The 18,801-nt window shown below is 41.5% G+C and overlaps 3 protein-coding genes across 3 annotated transcripts; 2 read left to right on the top strand and 1 right to left on the bottom strand.

The window, feature by feature from the left end:
• The first annotated feature begins 593 nt into the window (after window positions 1-593).
• Window positions 594-7,765, top strand: LOC123709850 (structural maintenance of chromosomes protein 1A). Its single transcript, XM_045661429.1, has 27 exons — window positions 594-836; window positions 1,028-1,148; window positions 1,248-1,347; window positions 1,418-1,566; window positions 1,784-1,952; window positions 2,492-2,704; window positions 2,916-3,055; window positions 3,186-3,294; window positions 3,376-3,534; window positions 3,620-3,727; window positions 3,868-4,029; window positions 4,117-4,328; window positions 4,406-4,580; window positions 4,682-4,804; window positions 4,961-5,092; window positions 5,170-5,235; window positions 5,315-5,448; window positions 5,522-5,643; window positions 5,726-5,907; window positions 6,046-6,168; window positions 6,277-6,386; window positions 6,461-6,605; window positions 6,680-6,784; window positions 6,920-6,994; window positions 7,098-7,276; window positions 7,363-7,540; window positions 7,620-7,765. Exons 1-27 carry the CDS (start codon window positions 725-727, stop codon window positions 7,677-7,679), a joined length of 3,663 nt encoding a protein of 1,220 aa, XP_045517385.1. The 5' UTR covers window positions 594-724; the 3' UTR covers window positions 7,680-7,765.
• A 101-nt stretch (window positions 7,766-7,866) lies between these two features.
• On the bottom strand, window positions 7,867-14,810 carry LOC123710040 (rab GTPase-binding effector protein 1). Its single transcript, XM_045661709.1, has 15 exons — window positions 14,592-14,810; window positions 14,422-14,526; window positions 13,610-13,747; window positions 12,480-12,583; window positions 11,766-11,852; window positions 11,525-11,635; window positions 11,351-11,411; window positions 11,141-11,265; window positions 10,723-10,955; window positions 10,551-10,644; window positions 9,974-10,149; window positions 9,797-9,899; window positions 9,574-9,690; window positions 9,364-9,474; window positions 7,867-9,286 (listed from the first exon to the last, which is right to left on the bottom strand). The coding sequence occupies exons 1-15, from the start codon at window positions 14,638-14,640 to the stop codon at window positions 9,119-9,121; spliced, it is 1,782 nt and encodes a 593-aa protein (XP_045517665.1). The 5' UTR covers window positions 14,641-14,810; the 3' UTR covers window positions 7,867-9,118.
• Window positions 14,811-15,761: 951 nt separating this feature from the next.
• LOC123709514 lies at window positions 15,762-16,493 on the top strand. The gene has a single exon (XM_045660906.1). The coding sequence runs from the start codon at window positions 15,762-15,764 to the stop codon at window positions 16,491-16,493; it is 732 nt and encodes a 243-aa protein (XP_045516862.1).
• The last annotated feature ends 2,308 nt before the right edge of the window (window positions 16,494-18,801 follow it).

The following is an 18,801-nucleotide window of genomic DNA, read 5'->3' as shown; positions in this document are numbered from 1 at the left end:
TTATCAAGAGCCCTAAGCTGATTAAATTATGTATAATGTTTAGTATTAAAAACTTTAGGATAAATCGGTAAAGGGACTCTCATACAATATCAACTAGCGATCACGCGATATGTGACACCTAAAATGTTAACTTTAATAGTTTTTGTTGTCGCGAAGTCGAAACTCTTTCATTTCAACAAACACATTCTAAAAAACCTTTTTAAAAACGGGTTTAGGTCTTAAGCTTATCATAACAGACGTAATGTGTCATGATTTATTTTATAGGGATAGGTAGAACCCCTTTCAGTTTGTTTTATTTTTAGAATTTACTAAGAAAGTTTCCGTTTATTATGTAGAACCAGCCATCCAGAGGGTGCGCGAGGGTGTCTTAAAATCAAGTGAGCCTCCTTCTCGTTTGACCCAGTTATGTAAGTAAATAATGTATAAAAAATAAATAAAAAAACAATAAAATGAACCTATTGCATCACTTCCTGCCTGCATGCATGCTTTCTGTGAGACTAAGCCATAGAATATCTATAACATGGCAACTCAGAATGTGATTGACATTCACACGTCAGTGTCTATTCAAAATGTCAACTATCACTTTTGAGATGTTTATTATTTTTGTACGCGCGTAAAATCGTGAAGCTTGTTGATTTCAACAGCGAGTTTAGTCATTATTAGGAATAATAGTGACATTGTGAGAATTTAGTGTTTATCAGCAGGATTTGTGATCTCGATCACAATGCCGGCTTTTCTAAAATATATAGATATGGAAAACTTCAAGTCCTATCGAGGGCATCATGTCATAGGACCTCTGAAGTCATTTACTGCTGTTGTAGGGCCTAATGGGTCAGGTAAATATTTTGTCTTACTCATTCTATTCACATCTAAAATTACTGCCTGCTATTTAATGTATTTTCTAAATCTCGCTGTGAAAAATATTGAAAGATAGATGAAAGTTTGTCTACATTGTATGCTTTATTAAATATATACCTTTGTATTCATCAACGTTCATGTTTTCATATTTTACCAACATCTTTTTTAGGTAAATCAAATTTTATGGATGCTGTTAGTTTTGTTATGGGTGAAAAGACATCACTATTGCGTGTGAAACGTTTGAGTGACCTCATTCATGGAGCTTCTATTAACAAACCAGTTTCAAGAAGGTATGGCTGTATTTAGGATAATTATAAAGTAGTATAAATAAGTAGGGAATGGGTAATTAAATTCATAAATATTAATATAATATTGAAAATTAATTTCAGTGCATCTGTGACAGCCACCTTTATATTAGAGGATATGACTGAAAAAAAATTTATGAGGTCTGTAATTGGACAATCTTCAGATCATAAGATTGATGGACAGGTAAATAACATTCATTCAACTTTTAATAGCTCAAGTAAAGGTATACATAAAAATTAAATATTATTTTCAGTCAGTGTCAATAAGTCAGTACCTGGCAGAGTTAGAAAAACTAGGCATAAATGCCAAGGCTAAGAATTTCCTAGTATTTCAAGGTGCAGTAGAAAGTATTGCTATGAAGAACCCAAAAGAAAGAACAGCACTTTTTGAAGAGATTAGTGGGTAAGTAGCTCAGAAATTTGATCACCTACTTGCCCACCGCATCTTGGCTAAAGTTGATTTAAAAAAATTCAATCTTAATTTATCACCAAATAAATATAATTTGTTAGAGGCCAACACTGCATCTTAAAACAAGGTGTGTTGTGTTAAAAGAGTTATTACTATTAAATAATTTGCAAATTAAATTTACATTATTTTGAAATGTTTTGTTAAACTCTAGATCTGGTGTTCTCAAAGAGCAGTATGAGTTATGTCGGTCTGAAGTGAACAGAGCTGATGAGGAAGCCCAATTTTCATACCAAAAAAAGAAGGGAGTGGCTGCTGAAAGAAAGGAAGCCAAATTTGAAAAAGAAGAGGCAGAGAAATATACAAGACTAAAGGAAGAATTGGTAAGAATTATCATATCATGTATTATTTACATTTTACAACAAGAGCAGACAACTTTTGCTTTGACAAACTTTGTTCTGTGCATATTTAAAACCATAGAAAAAACACCAGTTCTCTTGTCTATAATTTCACGCCTATTACATTGAAGTCATTAATTGTAAAAAATGCTCTTAAGATTTTACAACTTAGTATATAACAACAGAAACTTATTTTGTATTTTATTTAGTATTATGTAGCTACAAAAGTTTTCTCTAACATTTAAATATCTGTTTTTGTATAATAGGTTTATTTAGAGACTATGTTGATGTCTCAATATTCTATTGATATGTTACTAAAATTTAAAATTATTGCTACTAACAGAGAGCAATGGGCCGGTTCTAATTTCAATAAATATTTTTTTTAATGCATGTATTCAAACTTCACAGGTAGAAACAGAGTTCATAGAAAAAAGATGATTATATATTAAACAACTAAATTTTTTGAACAAGTGGACTGAAAACTAAAACAAGGTGCATTAATTCACAAGTTCCTTTCTTTTTAGCAACAACAAAAGATAGAGCTACAACTATTCCACCTTTACCACAATGAGAAAGAAATCCAGTCTTGTGAAGAGGACTTGCAGTACAAACAGACTGAGCTCACGAAGATCGAGAAGAAGAGACAAAAGGCAGAAGAAGCTCTTAAGGATAAGAAAAAAGCATCTGGAACAGCTCAGCGGGAACTGGCTAAGATTGAACAAGATATTAGAGAAGTGGTATGTTGTTATTAACTAAGTTGTAGCAAATTTCTGGGTAAACTGGAACATTCACCATGTGCATTTGTTTCATCAAGTCAATTTTATTTTTACTTTATTTCATCTGTTTGACTCGGGACACCACTTCAACTTTGAAGTACTCTACAACACTTTGTAAAAGTTGGTTGACAATTTTGATTTATTTTTTATTTACAAATCTTACTGAACTCAGGAAGCGGAGATTTCCAAGAAGCGTCCGACATTCATTAAAGCAAAGGAACGCGTGACTCACACGCAGAAGAAGTTGGAGAGCGCCGTTAAGACCCTGGAGCAGGCTCGCAAGGCTCACGAGGCGCATCAGGCAGACATAAGGTACCATTGCTTTACAAGTAATCGTAAAGAAAGCGTAATTGTGAATCTCCACCCTGTCCACGACTGGGCGGATTTTTAATTTGGGTGAACTGCTCGTGTGTGGTATGTGATTAACTATATGATGTATCAGTAAGCTGGAGGCGGAACTGCGCGAGATCGAGGAGCAGAAGGCCGCGTGGGAGCAGACACACGTGGGCTCCAATCCCTCGCGGGCCGACGTGCATCTCGAGGAGGCGCAGGTCCGTCTTGCCCACATTCGCCTTTTGTCGGGTTTAAACCTTTACATTCTCACCCGAACCGATGTTTATCGATGAACATAGATCCGGGAATACGAGGAGCTGAAGATGGAAGCGTCTCGAGCGGCGGCTCGCTACCTTCAGGAATTGGACTCCGTGAACAGGGAGCAGAAGTCGGATCAGGACAGACTCGACAACGAGTTGCGCCGCAAAGGAGAGTTCGAGAACAAGCATCGCCAAAAGGTTCACTTCTTAACTTCTTTCTTTTCCTGTTCAACATATAACATAAGAGAAAGGAGAAGTAACTATTCGAACTTTTATTCTTTAGGGCCACGAAAGAAACGAAGCCACGAAGCGCGTGGAGAAGCTGAACGAACACATCAAGAGTTCGGAGCAAGCCTTAGAGGAGCAGAGGAGACTTCGGGCCGAGCTTCAGGTACCTTGAGCTCTCCTCCTCAGGCAGTCTAAATGTTTGACTTGTTGTGAAAGTTTTATTATTACTTTTCTTCTTCCGAGCGACTATTAGCGGTTAGCCCTTAGGTTAAAACTCTGCTCTAACGCTCTGTCCGACCGCAGGCAGACGTGGGCTCCTGCCGAGGGAAGGCGGCCGCTCTGCAGTCGGCTCTGGAAGAAGTGGCCTCTCAGCTGGGTGACGCTCGAGTGGACAAGCACGAAGAAGCCAGAAGGAAGAAGAAGCAGGAGATCGTCGAGAGTTTCAAGAGGGAGATACCGGGGGTGGTGAGTTGGTGGTTCATTAGTTGTAATTACTCGTTTGTGACTTTCGAGTCACATTTACCTTACGTTTCGGTGCGTTAAACCTTTCAGTACGACCGCATGATCAACATGTGTCAGCCTACCCACAAGCGATACAACGTGGCAATCACCAAGGTGCTGGGGAAATACATGGAAGCCATCGTCGTGGACACGGAGAAGACGGCTCGTCGCTGCATCCAGGTGCTCAAGGAGCGGATGCTGGAGCCGGAGACCTTCCTGCCCCTCGACTACATACAGGCCAAGCCTTTGAGGGAGAGGCTGAGGTGACATATTGTTTTGAAACGAAGGGCCCGGAGAGAGCGGTGCAAAGGTTTCATTATATTTTAATTTCTCACTTCAGAGATATAAAAGAACCGAAAAACGTCAAGCTGCTGTTCGACGTGCTCCGTTTCGAGCCGGCCGCCATCCACCGAGCCGTCCTGTTCGTCACCAACAACGCCCTGGTCTGCGAGACCCCCGAGGACGCCTCCAGGGTCGCCTACGACCTGGACAGGAACAAGAATAGCAGATACGATGTGAGGGTCTTTTCAGTCTTTCGATGCGGACTCACTCGTCCATCCGAGAAACCGCGAAACGGAAATGTCGGGTTATCTAATTCGATTTACTTATTTTCCAGGCCTTAGCGTTGGACGGAACATTCTACCAAAAGTCTGGAATCATTTCCGGAGGATCGCTGGACCTGGCGAGGAAAGCCAAGCGGTGGGACGAGAAACATCTCTCGCAATTGAAGGCTAAAAAGGTACTTTCCTTTTCACTTCGAGGCAAGGAAAAGATTTGTTCGAAGTCGCTTCTCGCTATGTCAATAACATGTCGGCTATAAATTTCCTTATGAATACATTTATAGCGAGTGCGCGGCCGAATATATATAATATTAAGATTATTTTTAAACAAACAGGAGAAACTGACGGAAGAGCTGCGAGAGTCCATGAAGAAGTCACGCAAAGAGTCGGAGCTGACGACCGTCGACTCGCAGATACGGGGCCTCGAGTCCAGACTCAAATACGCGCAGTCCGACAGGGACACCACGGTCCGTGTTCGCCCTTCGCCGATCTCGGTTAATCCAGAGTGGAACTCTATTTCTTAAGAAACGTCCGATTCTTTCAGCTCAAGCAAATAAAGGCGTTGGATGCGGAATTGGAGGAGTTGGAGAGGAAGATGGACATGTTTGGGGTCAGTACTACGATTACTTCATTACTAAGTCCGAATCTGAAGATATACAATTTATAAAATTTTAATAAACCGTGTTTAGCCTCAAATAGAAGAAATAGAGCGCACGATCCGAACCCGAGACTCCAAGATCCAGGAGATCAAAGAGAACATGAACAACGTCGAAGACGTCGTGTTCCGCGCCTTCTGCAGGGACATCGGAGTCGCCAACATACGGTCAGCTCTGACGACTCTTTTGACGTTTTGGTGTCCGTAGAGCGTCTCTCTTAATTGTATCTCGTTCGATCAGGCAATACGAAGAGAGAGAGCTGCGGGCCCAGCAAGAGAGGGCCAAGAAGAGAATGGAGTTCGAAGCGCAGATCGACCGCATCGCGTCCAACCTCGAGTTCGAGAGATCCCGCGACACGCAGAGTACGTATTTATTTGCAGCAACCGTTCGGTAGTCCAGGGTGACGTCGAATGAAGGAAACGAATGCGAGCTATGTTTGTCCAGAAAACGTGACGCGTTGGGAACGAACGGTCCAAGACGGCGAGGACGAGCTGGAGGTGAACAGGCAGGCGGAGGCAAAGCAGAGGCAGGACATCGACCGGGAACTCCGGAAGGCCGAGACCCTCAAGAGCGACAGGGCGGCGGCGCGAGCCGCGCACGACGCCGTCGAGGAGGCCGTTGCTCAGGTGTTTACCAATATTGTTAAATTCTAATCTGCTTTTTTGAAAATGGATTAACTCGGAGCTTAAGAAAGTACATAACGAAATATTATTCTGCGGATCGAGTGAAGGTTCAATAATTCTAAACGTAACAACGTGTCGAAGGCTCGCAAAGACCTGTCCGGCATCGCCAAGGACATCGCGAGTGTGCAGAAGCAGACCGCCAGCATCGAGGCTCGCATCGAGAGTCGCCGCTCCGACAGGCACAACATCCTCAGGCAGTGCAAGGTGACTTCGCTCTCTTTCTCTATCTGTCACTCTCTAACGATTTTACATTCAATACCACCATTTACGTGACGTCGTCGACTTTTTATCGTCGAGTCTTGAATATTTCAGATGGACGACATAATAGTCCCCCTCCTGGAAGGCAGCTTGGACGACACGGCCGAAGGGGAATCCGAGCCTTCCTCCATGTCCACCACGCAGGCCTACGTCAGGGATTCCAGGTGCGGCTATATTAGGACCCGACGGTACTCTTTCGATACGAATTGTCGGTACGAATGGCTCGATCGGTTCGCAGGATCCGCGTGGACTACGGCAGCCTGCCGGAGTCGCTGCGAGAGCTGGAGGAGACCGACGAGATCAAGCGAAAGGCCGACAAGCTGCAGAAGGCCATCAACAACTTGCAGAACACGGTGGACAAGATCCAGGCCCCCAACATGAGGGTAACGTTCGTTATCGTACTCGTATACGCTCCGCTGTTTCATGAATTATTCGATTATCATATTTATGTGTTCAGGCAATGCAAAAGCTGAACGAGGTGCGCGAGAAGGTGAACGCCACGAACGAGGCCTTCGTCGCGGCCAGGAAACGGGCGCACAAGGCCAAGCTGGCCTTCGAGAAGGTGAGGGTCCGGCTCGCTCGTCACGTCATCGGGCGTCACTCGATCTGAATAAAACATTCTGAACGCGTGTAAACGCTTTCGAAACGTCCAATCGTTTTGCAAAAGTTTAGATAACGTGAGAACAATTTGTTCCAGGTGAAGAAAGAGCGTCACGACAAATTCATGACTTGCTTCGAGCATGTCGCCAACGAAATCGACGCCATTTATAAGGTACGCGGGCTCTCTTCGTCTCACGGGTCGTTGTAGAGTACACGTAGTTTTTGTTCTCGTCGGATAAACGCGATATTGGAATAATTGAGTCTCCGCGTTCCAGTCGCTAGCCATGAACCAGTCCGCGCAGGCCTTCCTCGGCCCCGAAAACCCCGAGGAGCCTTACCTCGACGGCATCAACTACAACTGCGTGGCTCCCGGAAAACGATTCCAGCCCATGTCCAACTTGTCCGGAGGAGAGAAAACTGTCGCCGCGCTCGCCTTGCTCTTCGCCATACACAGGTGGGCCTCCTACTCCCTCCTCTTTCCCTAAAGCGGCCGATCGAATGCGACAGAATATCATTTTAACTTTCTCATTGTGTTCGCAGTTACCAACCGGCGCCGTTCTTCCTGCTGGACGAGATCGACGCGGCCCTGGATAACACCAACATCGGCAAAGTGGCCGCCTTCATCCGAAGCAAAAAGGGTTCTCTGCAGACCATCGTCATCTCTCTCAAAGAGGAGTTCTACGGATGCGCCGACGCCCTCGTCGGCATTTGCTCCGAGGTGAGACAAGTTCATTTCGATATTTTATGCTTTGAACAGTAAGGCTATAGAGATTTGAAAAATTTGAATTTGATTTCAGCCGGCGGACTGTTTAGTGAGTGACGTCATCACGCTCAGCCTAGAGTCTCACCCGGATTAAGATCTCGAAGAATGGCAGAACTCATTTTTTTATAATTGTTGATTGCACATAAGTCTGAATATTCCACAATAAATGTTTACTATAATTTCAATTATTTTTATTACATTACTTTGAAACGGAACCTCATCGACACATAAATAAAAAATAAGCGATGGGTATACACAAAAATAGAAACACAGAATAGTATAGATCTGTTTATTTACAATAAAACTTATCATATTTGACTTTTAACATTTTTCTCAACTCAACTTTATACCGGTTTGAAATCAGACAGAATTGGCACTTTTTTTAAAAATCAATGTCTCCGGCTATGGATATGGCTTGTGGCTATGGATGCTATCAGACATTACATTTTATGTTGGGAAATAAATCATAGAAACCATTCAAAACTAAAAGTTAAATAAAGCTTATTTCTCAAATGGATGGATCATTGAATATACCATGAAATTGAGTATCATTCATACACATTTTTAAAGTTCGTTAATGTGACAAGATGTCATTTACAAAAATTGGTACATATGCAATATAATTAATTATACTTCAGTGTAAATTGTGGTGAAAGGGCACAAATTTGTCAAAACAGCCCACGAAAGCCTAAAAATTATATATACACATCGGTAAGTTTTCATTGGTCTATTTATTACAGATTTTAGCATCAATGAAAGATAAATTGTTAAGATCTTAGAGGTAATGTTTTGGTCTAGTGATGTATTTTCTAAATTATCAATTCGGGTTTTGAATATTACTCGGAGTATTTTATGGAGTCGATTTCTCTATATACTATAAAAACAAAATATATGTTGTTTTTTTTACTTCATAAAAATAAAGATAATCACTACTATGTTGTTTTTGGTCGGTTTCTTTGATTTAGTTCTCAACGTAAACATTAACTAACACATTTATAGTAGTACCGTAAACGTAAAAATATAATTGAATGGAAAGTTTTAAAAGGAAGTAAAGTCGATCAGGTTCGGCTCATCGCTCGAGCATTGGTCGACAGATTACAATAGAAATTTACTGCTTCTAGATTAAATTCATTCTATCTACGTACTTTACTATTTACATCATATTTATGACGAATTCTCATTTTACTCGCAGAAAGTGAAACTACTTACAAGAAAACAAAACTTTTTGATAACTGTTATATCGTATTTGCCGGGTTACGAGTGAATTTGTTGGACGATAACAAGGAAATCTGTGGCGCAACGGCGCGTTCACGCGGTCCGTCCGACGTAACTCATAGATACTAAATAACAATAAGGCTCTAATTCACAGCACCACAGTGGACGCTCACCTTTAGTTCCTTTAATTAATACCGAGGATTACGAAGACAAATAACATCCTCGATCAATGACGGTCACTAATTGTGATGAAAAACATTTTTATATTTTGTATCGAAAGCGCGTCGACGCGTCTGTACTCCTCACACACCAAGTTCGTTAGTCCGGCGAGTTCGGGGGTTTGGTGCTGAAGTAGGGCGCCGTGTGGGGCTGCAGGAGAGTGCTGCAGACCGAGCAGACCCGAGCCGGGGCGCCCCTCGGCCCGCTCGGGACGGAGTGGTTCACGCACGGACCGCAGAATATCCGGCCGCAGTGCATGCAGTGGATCTGCATCGACGTTCGTCCGATGTAAAAATACAATTGTTCGATTCTCCCGAAATGGAAGAAGAAATGAGAAGAAATACCTTTTTCCTACTGTTGGGCAGAGGCGCGTGGCAAGAGGGGCACTCGCCGACGTCCTCGTCGAACTGCCACCGAACCTCCGTGTCCGCTTCTCGTATGCGCTGAAGCTGCACCTGCTCCGTTAACTCGATTTCAAACAATTGAACAGTAATTTAGACCGACTCCAGAAGACCGCGGTCGGCACGACATTGAAAAGTATGAATGGAAATGACCTGCAAGGACTGCGAGAGCCGGACGAAGTCCTGTTGGACCTTCTCGCTGTTGTCCAGTTCTTGTTGCAGGACGGACACGCGATTTCTGGTCTCCGACACCTCACCTTGCAGACGTTTCTGGAAAATCATTCAATTTATTAAATATACAGGTTTTGTTTACGTTAAAGGAGATCGAAACGAATTTTGAACGACTGTTTAATCATCAGAAGGGAGAGCATCCCACCTTATCTTCTAGAAGTTTCTCAATCATATCCGTGGAGTTCCTCAGCTTGTTTGCGAGTTCATTCATCTGTTCCCGCTCAGTCCGGAGCCTGTCCAGCTCGTCTCTGACGAGAGAGTTTATAGTTAAAAAATGACTTCACTCGAAGATTGTGAAAGAAGGTTGGCCATCTAGAGCTACCTGCACCCCCTCAGCTCGGCGTCGGCGGAGGCCAGGGCGGCCTCCTGCTGATGCAGCAGGGCTCCGTGGGACAAAAGTTGGTTCCTCAGCTCTTGTTCGCTGGCGGCTCCTTCTTCACGGCCGAGCTGACAGAAAATGAGCTGCTCGCGCAGTTGAAGGCATTGCTCTTGTAATTCCTGAAATATTAATCAATGCCATTTAAGTAAAGTACACACATTCATTCAACACACTTTTTTTAAGATGATATACAAAAATTGAGTAGCATGATGTACAGACCTGAGCTGTAAGGCTAGTTCGGCTCTGTACGTCGAGACCAAACAACGTCTATGGCGAGAGAACGTTGAAGCTAATGAATGATCTACCTACTCAGTTATCAGATAAAAATAACATATTGAAGAAGTAACAAGAAGCACTATATCTATTACGGGTAGTACAAGTACACCTTTGTGTTTCTATTCATGTGCATAATGTAAAATAGAAATTTGATATTCTGTCGAGTTGAGGTCGCCGTCTCATGCCGACCACGATTGGGGCAAAGCAAACGAGTTGTATAAAATAAGAATGAAAATACACTTACTATAACGTTATCGGGCAGATCGATGACTTCGTTTTGCATCTCGACTGCCTTCTTCGCATACTGCCCTATCAACATGGCGTTGTCTCTCTCTAAGCTGAAACGAACACATTATGCACTTATTACTTCATTTCCGGACGTTTGTGACCCGAAATGAGGCACCATCCGGTCGGACCTATCTAATTTCTTCTGCAGCGTCTCCCGGTCCACCGTGAGCGTGGTGACCAGTTCCAGGGCCCTTCGAGAGGCGTCTTCGGCGGCAGCACAGCGCTCGGCGACAAGATCGTGACCCTCGCCCAAGGTCTGGCTCAGGACGTCGATCCGGGCCGAGCTGTCGGCGCGCTCAGCCTGCCAGCTGCGGACGGTCTCGTCGTGGATCGACCGGACGCCTTCCAACTCCTCCGTCGCCTGGAGAAAATCACTTTTGGTCTGACATAGACTCCACCCGTAACGAATAAAACCTTATTAAAATAACGCTTTCCTTTCAATAATAAACAAACATATTCCTTTAATTCACTATAAAAATACAAAAACTGTAAATTCGATTCCGTATTGATTTATTCCACGAGACGTAACGGACAAGAGCGCCTCACCAGTTTTAGCGCGCTCTCGGCTCGAGTAGCCCTCTCTCGAGCGGCATCGGCTCGACTCTGTTCCGCGACCAGCTGCCTCTCGTAGTTGGCACACATGTCGCACGCCGCCTGACTCTTTGCGCTTTCTGAAAATTATTCAATATACAATGGAGTAATCCGAAAAACGTTACGTCATTGTGAGCTAAATTACATATTAAATTATTATGTTACCTGGATCTGTTTTGCCATCGCCGGAACTACTTCCCGTATTCCCTGATGTCGGAGCCGATTTCTTTAACAACAATTAAATTAATTTAAAAACCGAAATTCACTTTAAAAATCTTTGACCGTTATGAACGATATATCGCCAGTCAATGTTTGTAAACAGTATATCAAATTCCTCACCATAGCCTCCTGTAGACGTGTATCCGTGTCTCTCAACTTATTCTTAAGAGCGACGATCTCCATCTCCATGGGCTGAATGATGGCTTGCAGCAGCTCCCCATCTTCCACGTTCTAGAAACATTTGATTCGTTCTATAAAAGTAAACCTACGTGGCGCGGAATACTCCTCCAATCATTACATCGAAAACGGCCAAAAAAAAAGGCACAGATTCCCAATCATCAAATAATAATAATAAGCATACCTTCTTAACTGGCTGGTCGATCTCCGTGTCGGCGCCAAGTTTACGCGCGAGGGACCGCACAAATGTAGCCGGAGCCAACGACACCTCCTGCCACATTTCACGACTTACAGACACACATATATGAGCAACATACGAACAGAATATATTTGGTCGTAAATATACTCTGGTACCAGTTCAAAAGACCTTTTTGCTTCTCTAAAGTTTGACTTCAAATATGAAATTGTGTAACGATTGCAATACCAATTCACTAGCTATTACTCTTATATGTGTTTCGTTTAATTTTCCCAAAAAATATAATGCTTTTAAACCCGAACACAATACTTTATTCCTGTTAGTTTTATAGTCCCGAGTAAGACTTAAGTGACAACGCGTATGACATTTAAATTTTCTATATTAGAGCGGTGTTCGGTGATAGTCATTTCCGGTAATTTCCGATAACATAAAGGCTCCGATACAATGGCGACATTAAACGCATCTGACTGGTCGCAATAAACCGAAAGAGGGCTTTAGGAAAAGTTGGGGTTGAAAATTTGTCAGGTTTACGGGTCACGAAGCTGGCCGTTAGTCAATATAGGCAAGCAAAACCAATTCTTATCGAATAAAATATTACGACGCTCCTAAAATATAATATTTTACTCAGTCTCAGGCTTAAACCATATCAGCATGCTATAATTTAAAAAAAATATTAATTTTTCTAACCACTTTAATAATCACCTGTTGTTGTGTGCGAAGTTGTTGTAACTGTTGTTCAAGCTCCGAGTTCTTAGCTTTGAGACGTCGGATCTCCTCTGTGCCCGAGGATGACACTTCAATTGTTTCTAAATAAAGGAATAAAAATTTAACGAGGTATTAGTGTTTAAAATAACATGAAAGATAATCAAACAAGCCTTTGTAGTTCATTTTTCACTTACATGAAAGGGAACTAGGGCATATAATTACTACACAGCTATGAAATTTAAATTTTTTTTTCAACGCTTAAATGTAATATTAAGGATATTTAGTATGTTATTCTGTCTTAAGTGCTTCACAGAAGCGAGTGCAAAAATAGAACACAAAAACAGAATGTCTTCTCCTTATTAGACTGTAAGTTGTGTTGTAGGAGAATTTTTAGTAAATAAGGTAAGTTTTAAATTACTTATTACTCAGTTAGTTATGCTAAGTTGTAATATCAAGTTGTCTTTGTCCAAACATGTATGATTTAAATAAAAATCCCTATCAGTAAGAATTTTATTCACTCACTGAATACTGCTTCCTAATATATTACAAATGGTGGCAGTCCACACACTTTATTGTAATAATTGATAATAATGTAATATGTAATAACTATACTTATTTATTAATTACAATTTCAAAAATACCTGTACCACACCAACAATTAAACAGAGGAGCAGTTCAATAATTGAAATAAATGAAGAAAACCAAAAATTGCTAATTAACAAAATTACTGATTGTACAATTGAAAGTCTATTAGGGTCCGATTTAGAATTTGATGAATTAATCAATATTTAAAATGTAGACTGTTTCTGTAGTTTCTCAATTAACAATGCTATTGTGTTGTCTGTATATTTCTTTTCTACATTAATTTGCTATTACTATATAAATCCAAGCTTTATATAGTAGTAAAAAGCATAGCTTTGATGGAGGAAAACAATTATTGGTGCAATCAGTCACAGAAAAACCTTTACCATTAGCAATTTATAGACTTACAATACATTATTAATAATAAACTTCTATACACAAATAACTTATGTTAGTATCTCATATCAGCTTCAGAAACAATCAGTAAAACCTATGAATGTCAGTAAGCTTCTATAAGTGTGTGAAAAGAATAGAAAAATCTTTACCACTAACTAACATCTGCAAGCTCTGTATCTCTGATTTTTGGTTCTCAGTAAAAGTCTGAAGTTGCTGGAGTTCAGCTCTCAGGCCTAAGACTTCAGAGTCAAGCTGTTCCTTCTCCAAACAAAGCTTCCTTAGATCATCTGAAGTAAGATGGTGATATATTAGTGTCTTCCAACACATTGTATCATGGATAACATAAAATGCAATTTAATGAACCACATAAAAATTTATAAGTCCTTAAGTAACTGAAAACAAATCAGATAATATTTTTGAGATTAAAAAATATTCTAGTAATTATTGTAAAATAAATAATATTAAATTTATAAAAGATACTAAACTTCCAGCTATAAACGAACATACCGCAACCAATATGTTATATCATAAATACATCTGCATTGCAGATACATTATTAAATGATTAAAATTTCTATACACATAGTTTTATTTTTGTACATAAGCCCAACACTTTTAAACCAATTGGTAATTTTATACACTTTTCATTCTATAAAAAACCTAACCAAGCACAGTAATAGAAAATATTGTGACTTATTACCTTTTTACATTAACAAAATATTACAGTTTTACTGGATTATATAAGAAGCTCAAGTATATATTGTAATTGTGATTGTAAAGGTATGGTGAAATACAAGAACATTAATCTCAATGATCCTATTTAATTGGGAGGTGAAACAAAACATTGAACAACTGAAGAATGTTCATACAACAACTTGTGATAAGAATATTATATGTGCTATTTAAAAATTAGGTTTATATCTTCAATAGAATTCTGAAACAGAAAATCGTTGTTCACCAACCTTCTTTTTGTAAAAACAGCTCTTTCATTTTTGCTCTCTGCATATTAAATTCTTCTTCCAAATGTCTTCTATTTTCGACCACGGTGTCCACTCCTACATTATTCACTGAAACAACAACAATTCATAACATTCTCATGAAATATTACTAATAATACAATAAGAAAACATACCTATTGGAGCGGATTCGCTAGACATATTCGCTTGGTCTTCCATGTCCATTTTTAGAACTAAAGCGCCTGCTAAAGTAATAACTCGTTGTTTTAAGTATAGTAACGTTGATTCATTATTAATACGAACGATAGAAATGCATATACTCGCAATTATTTTGCTAACATTAAGTTTTTCGGATACGGTAAAAAGTATGACAAAAACGTTTACTTTTTAACAAGTCAATTGTCACTTGTCAATGTTTATTGTTGAACGTTAGACTGAAGTTGAAAACGATAGTTTGTGTAGTAACACAGACATTTAATAAAGATACAATTTTTTATTATTAAGTTTAATTATTAGAGTCCACGTCACCATAGCTGTCAGCGTATAGTATTTTTCCAACTCTTCAATAAACCTAGCCATAATTTATTTTAGATTAATAAAAGGTTTACATAAAATTTAAATTGCGTTCTTCAGTAGAGCGAGGTTGATAAATTATAATTATCTCATTTATTTATATTATGTATTATAATAAATCGATCCGTTGTTTTAAGAGAACAATACCCCCAAATAATTTATTTTGCCCTTGGAAACCGGGCACCTTAGGAAATTTTTAAAATTAATTTTGATGAACTCTTTAAAACTGATTTAATCCGCCAAATAAAGTAGTGTAGGTGATTAGTACGTGTCGTCATGAAACAATAATTGTTCTGAAAAGAACAGTTAATTGCGTTACCGTTAGGACAACTTTTTGCCGCGCCTCGATTTTATTGTCTACGCACCCTTCGCATCTTGGTACCACATGTTTACCACTAGTGGCCAGGTAGGATAATTTTTGTATATAAATCTACAGTTTTTAAAAATTAAACACATTCCACATTCCATCTTCACCTCTTCTCAACGAATTATTAGGAAGTTTTATTTTAACCAAATAAGGACCAATCAACCTAAAGTAAAACTACCCTAAAGTGGTGACCCCGAGAAGAACACCAAGAAAATTGAAGATGACGAACACAGAAAATTCCGGTGCAGAGCGTCAAGTTTCATCACATCCGTCGAGCCAAGAAGTCTCCGGTATCTCACTGTCGCTCCGTGTGCCACCATTCTGGCGCGACCAGCCGCTCCTCTGGTTCTGCAGTTTCGAAGCAGCAACCGCCGATCTGAAACGAAGCCAGGCCCAGCTCGCCCAGATGGTCATCGCACAGCTTGAAAAGCAAGATATCCAAAACATCGCTGATCTCATTTGCTCGCCGCCGGAAGCAGATTACTACAACACCATTAAAGACCGTTTAATATCGCTATACGAAGAATCTAACAGCGCACAAACGAAGAAGCTACTGTCACAAGTTGAGCTTGGAGACCAGAAACCCAGCCAGCTGATGAGGCAAATGAAGCAGCTTAACAAGGACAAATTTCCCGAGAGCACCATCAAAATGATGTTGCTCGAGCATCTGCCGCCACACATTCGTTCCGTGCTAGCCGTCAGCGAAGCGTTTAAAATCAAAACGACGCTTGACGACCTGACCTTGCTCGCGGACAAGATGATGGAAGTCCACACGCCGTCGCAACACATCGCTGCCGTCGCAACGCCTTTCACACCTGTAGCATCGCCACCAATTCCAGAACAACCAACCATCGACACCCTCATCGGTGAAATAAGAAGGTTGTCTTTGGAAGTTGCCGAGCTACGAGTACAACCGCGCGACAACTACCGCAACAGTCGTTCTCGCCACCATTTACAATCACGCTCGCGGAACGCATCAACAAAGCGCAACGAAAACCGACGAGAGTCACAGATGGAAGATCGAAGCCGGAAAAAATCTCCAATGCCGTACTGCTATTACCATCATCGCTATGGTATGGACGCGAAGAAATGCGCACCACCATGCAGTTTCAAGCCCATAAATCAGTCGGAAAACTAAAAGTAACGCTGGCCGCGGCGGGAACCGGCGTTACCGAATCATCACACCGCCTTTTCGTTACCGACAGGGTAACGAAACTTACCTTTTTGGTCGACACAGGAGCCAATATCTCCGTGCTACCAAAGACAAAAGGCTCACGTGAAAAACCACTGCCATTTCAACTCTACGCCGCCAACAACACGGTCATTCCAACATACGGAGAGAAGTCACTCCAACTCGATCTTAACCTCCGAAGACCATACACATGGAAATTCGTCGTAGCAGATGTGTCTAAGGCAATCCTGGGAGCAGATTTCTTGCAGCACCACCACCTCATTGTCGACGTAAAAAACAGAAGACTGATCGACGGGAAAACAAAACTGGTAACAAACGCTCAACTCAGTACTGCAGACATACCTACAGTTCGTAGTATTGACATTGAGCAAAATTACCACAGCATTCTAGCAGATTTCCCAGGCACAACCAGAATCACTTCAATGAAGCTTAGTCCCAAACATTCCGTTGAACACTTCATTGAAACAAATGGACCGCCCCTTCACTGCAAGCCACGCCCCATTGCACCGCATCGTTACGAAATGGTCAGGAAGGAATTCCAAAACATGATCGATCAAGGGTTATGCAGACCAAGCAAAAGCCCTTGGGCATCACCTCTTCACGTCGTGCCAAAGAAGAATGGAGACCTACGCGTGTGTGGCGATTACCGAAGGCTCAACGCCATAACCAAGCCCGATCGGTATCCCATACCACGTATACGTGACTTCACATACCAACTCGCAGGGAAGAAAATTTTCTCCACACTCGACCTCAATCGCGCGTACCAACAACTGCCAGTCAGCGAGCAAGATGTGGAGAAAACCGCCATCATCACACCTTTTGGTCTTTTCGAGTTTCCGCGCATGTGTCCTGGTCTAAAGAACGCCGGACAGACTTTCCAACGCTTTATTCACGAAGTACTGCGCGAACTCGACTTCGTATTCCCTTTCGTTGATGATCTACTCATAGCATCAATCGACGAGGAAGAGCACCGAAAACATCTACGCATCGTATTACAGCGACTAGAAGAATACGGCATCACCATCAACCCATCAAAATGTGTTTTCGGCCAGCCAACTGTGAAATTCCTCGGTCACCAAGTCACAGCGGAAGGAATACAGCCACCCCAAGAGAAGGTACAAGCTATTACAGACTTTCCAAAACCACAAACCGTAGAAGAACTACGACGTTTTCTCGGTATGATAAACTTTTACCGTGAAAATATCAAAGATGCCGCCACCATACAAGCGCCGTTAAATACCTACCTGCACAACGTCAAAAAGCGTGACAAAACTAAGATCGACTGGACCACTGAATCAACGCAAGCTTATGAAGCATGTAAAGAGGGCATAAAAAACGCCGCTTTACTTGCTCATCCGTCTTACCAGGCGACACTTGCTATATTCAGCGACGCTAGCGACAAAACAGCTGGTGCCGCACTCAATCAATTTATCAACAAGTCATGGCAACCACTCGGCTATTTCTCGAAGAAATTCACCGACGCACATACTCGCTACAGTACCTACGATCGAGAGCTACTCGCCATCTACATGGCTGTCAAACATTTCCGCAAAATGTTCGAGGGACGAGAAATAATTATATTTACCGACCACAAGCCGCTAACTTTCGCTTACACAAAAACAAATACAAACAGCGAATCACCGAGACGCACCCGACAGCTACTTTATATCAGCGAATTTACCACTGATATACGACACGTCAGTGGATCTCAAAATGCAGCCGCAGATGCATTATCACGTGTCGAAGCAATCACCTGTCCATCGCCGATCGACTACAATCTACTTGCAGAAGCTCAAGAGCGCGATAGCGATACCATTAAAGCACTCAGTCTACAGAGCAACTTATGTTTCAAGAAAGTCAACCTGCCCGTCTCAAATATCAAATTACACTGCGAAACTTCAACCTCACAGTTACGTCCGTACCTACCAGAAGAATACCGACGTACCGCATTCAACGCAGTACATAACGTTAGCCACCCTGGAATCAAGACTACGAGAAAATTAATTACGCAACGTTACTTTTGGCCCTCAATGAACGCAGACGTCGGCAAGTGGGCAAAAGTATGCCTACAGTGTCAGCGCGCCAAAATACAACGCCACACATCAAGTCAATTATCAATTTTTTCACCAACCGAACGATTCGAACACGTTCACATCGATATCGTTGGTCCGCTACCTACCGCGGCCAGCGGTCATCGATACCTCGTGACAATGATCGACAGAGCAACAAGATGGCCCGAAGCATACCCATTATG

Source organism: Pieris brassicae, chromosome 5 (assembly GCF_905147105.1).
Source record: "Pieris brassicae chromosome 5, ilPieBrab1.1, whole genome shotgun sequence".
Taxonomy (NCBI): domain Eukaryota; kingdom Metazoa; phylum Arthropoda; class Insecta; order Lepidoptera; family Pieridae; genus Pieris; species Pieris brassicae.
The sequence above is the reverse complement of the archived record's forward strand: the minus strand, read 5'-3'. Positions and strand labels throughout refer to the sequence as shown.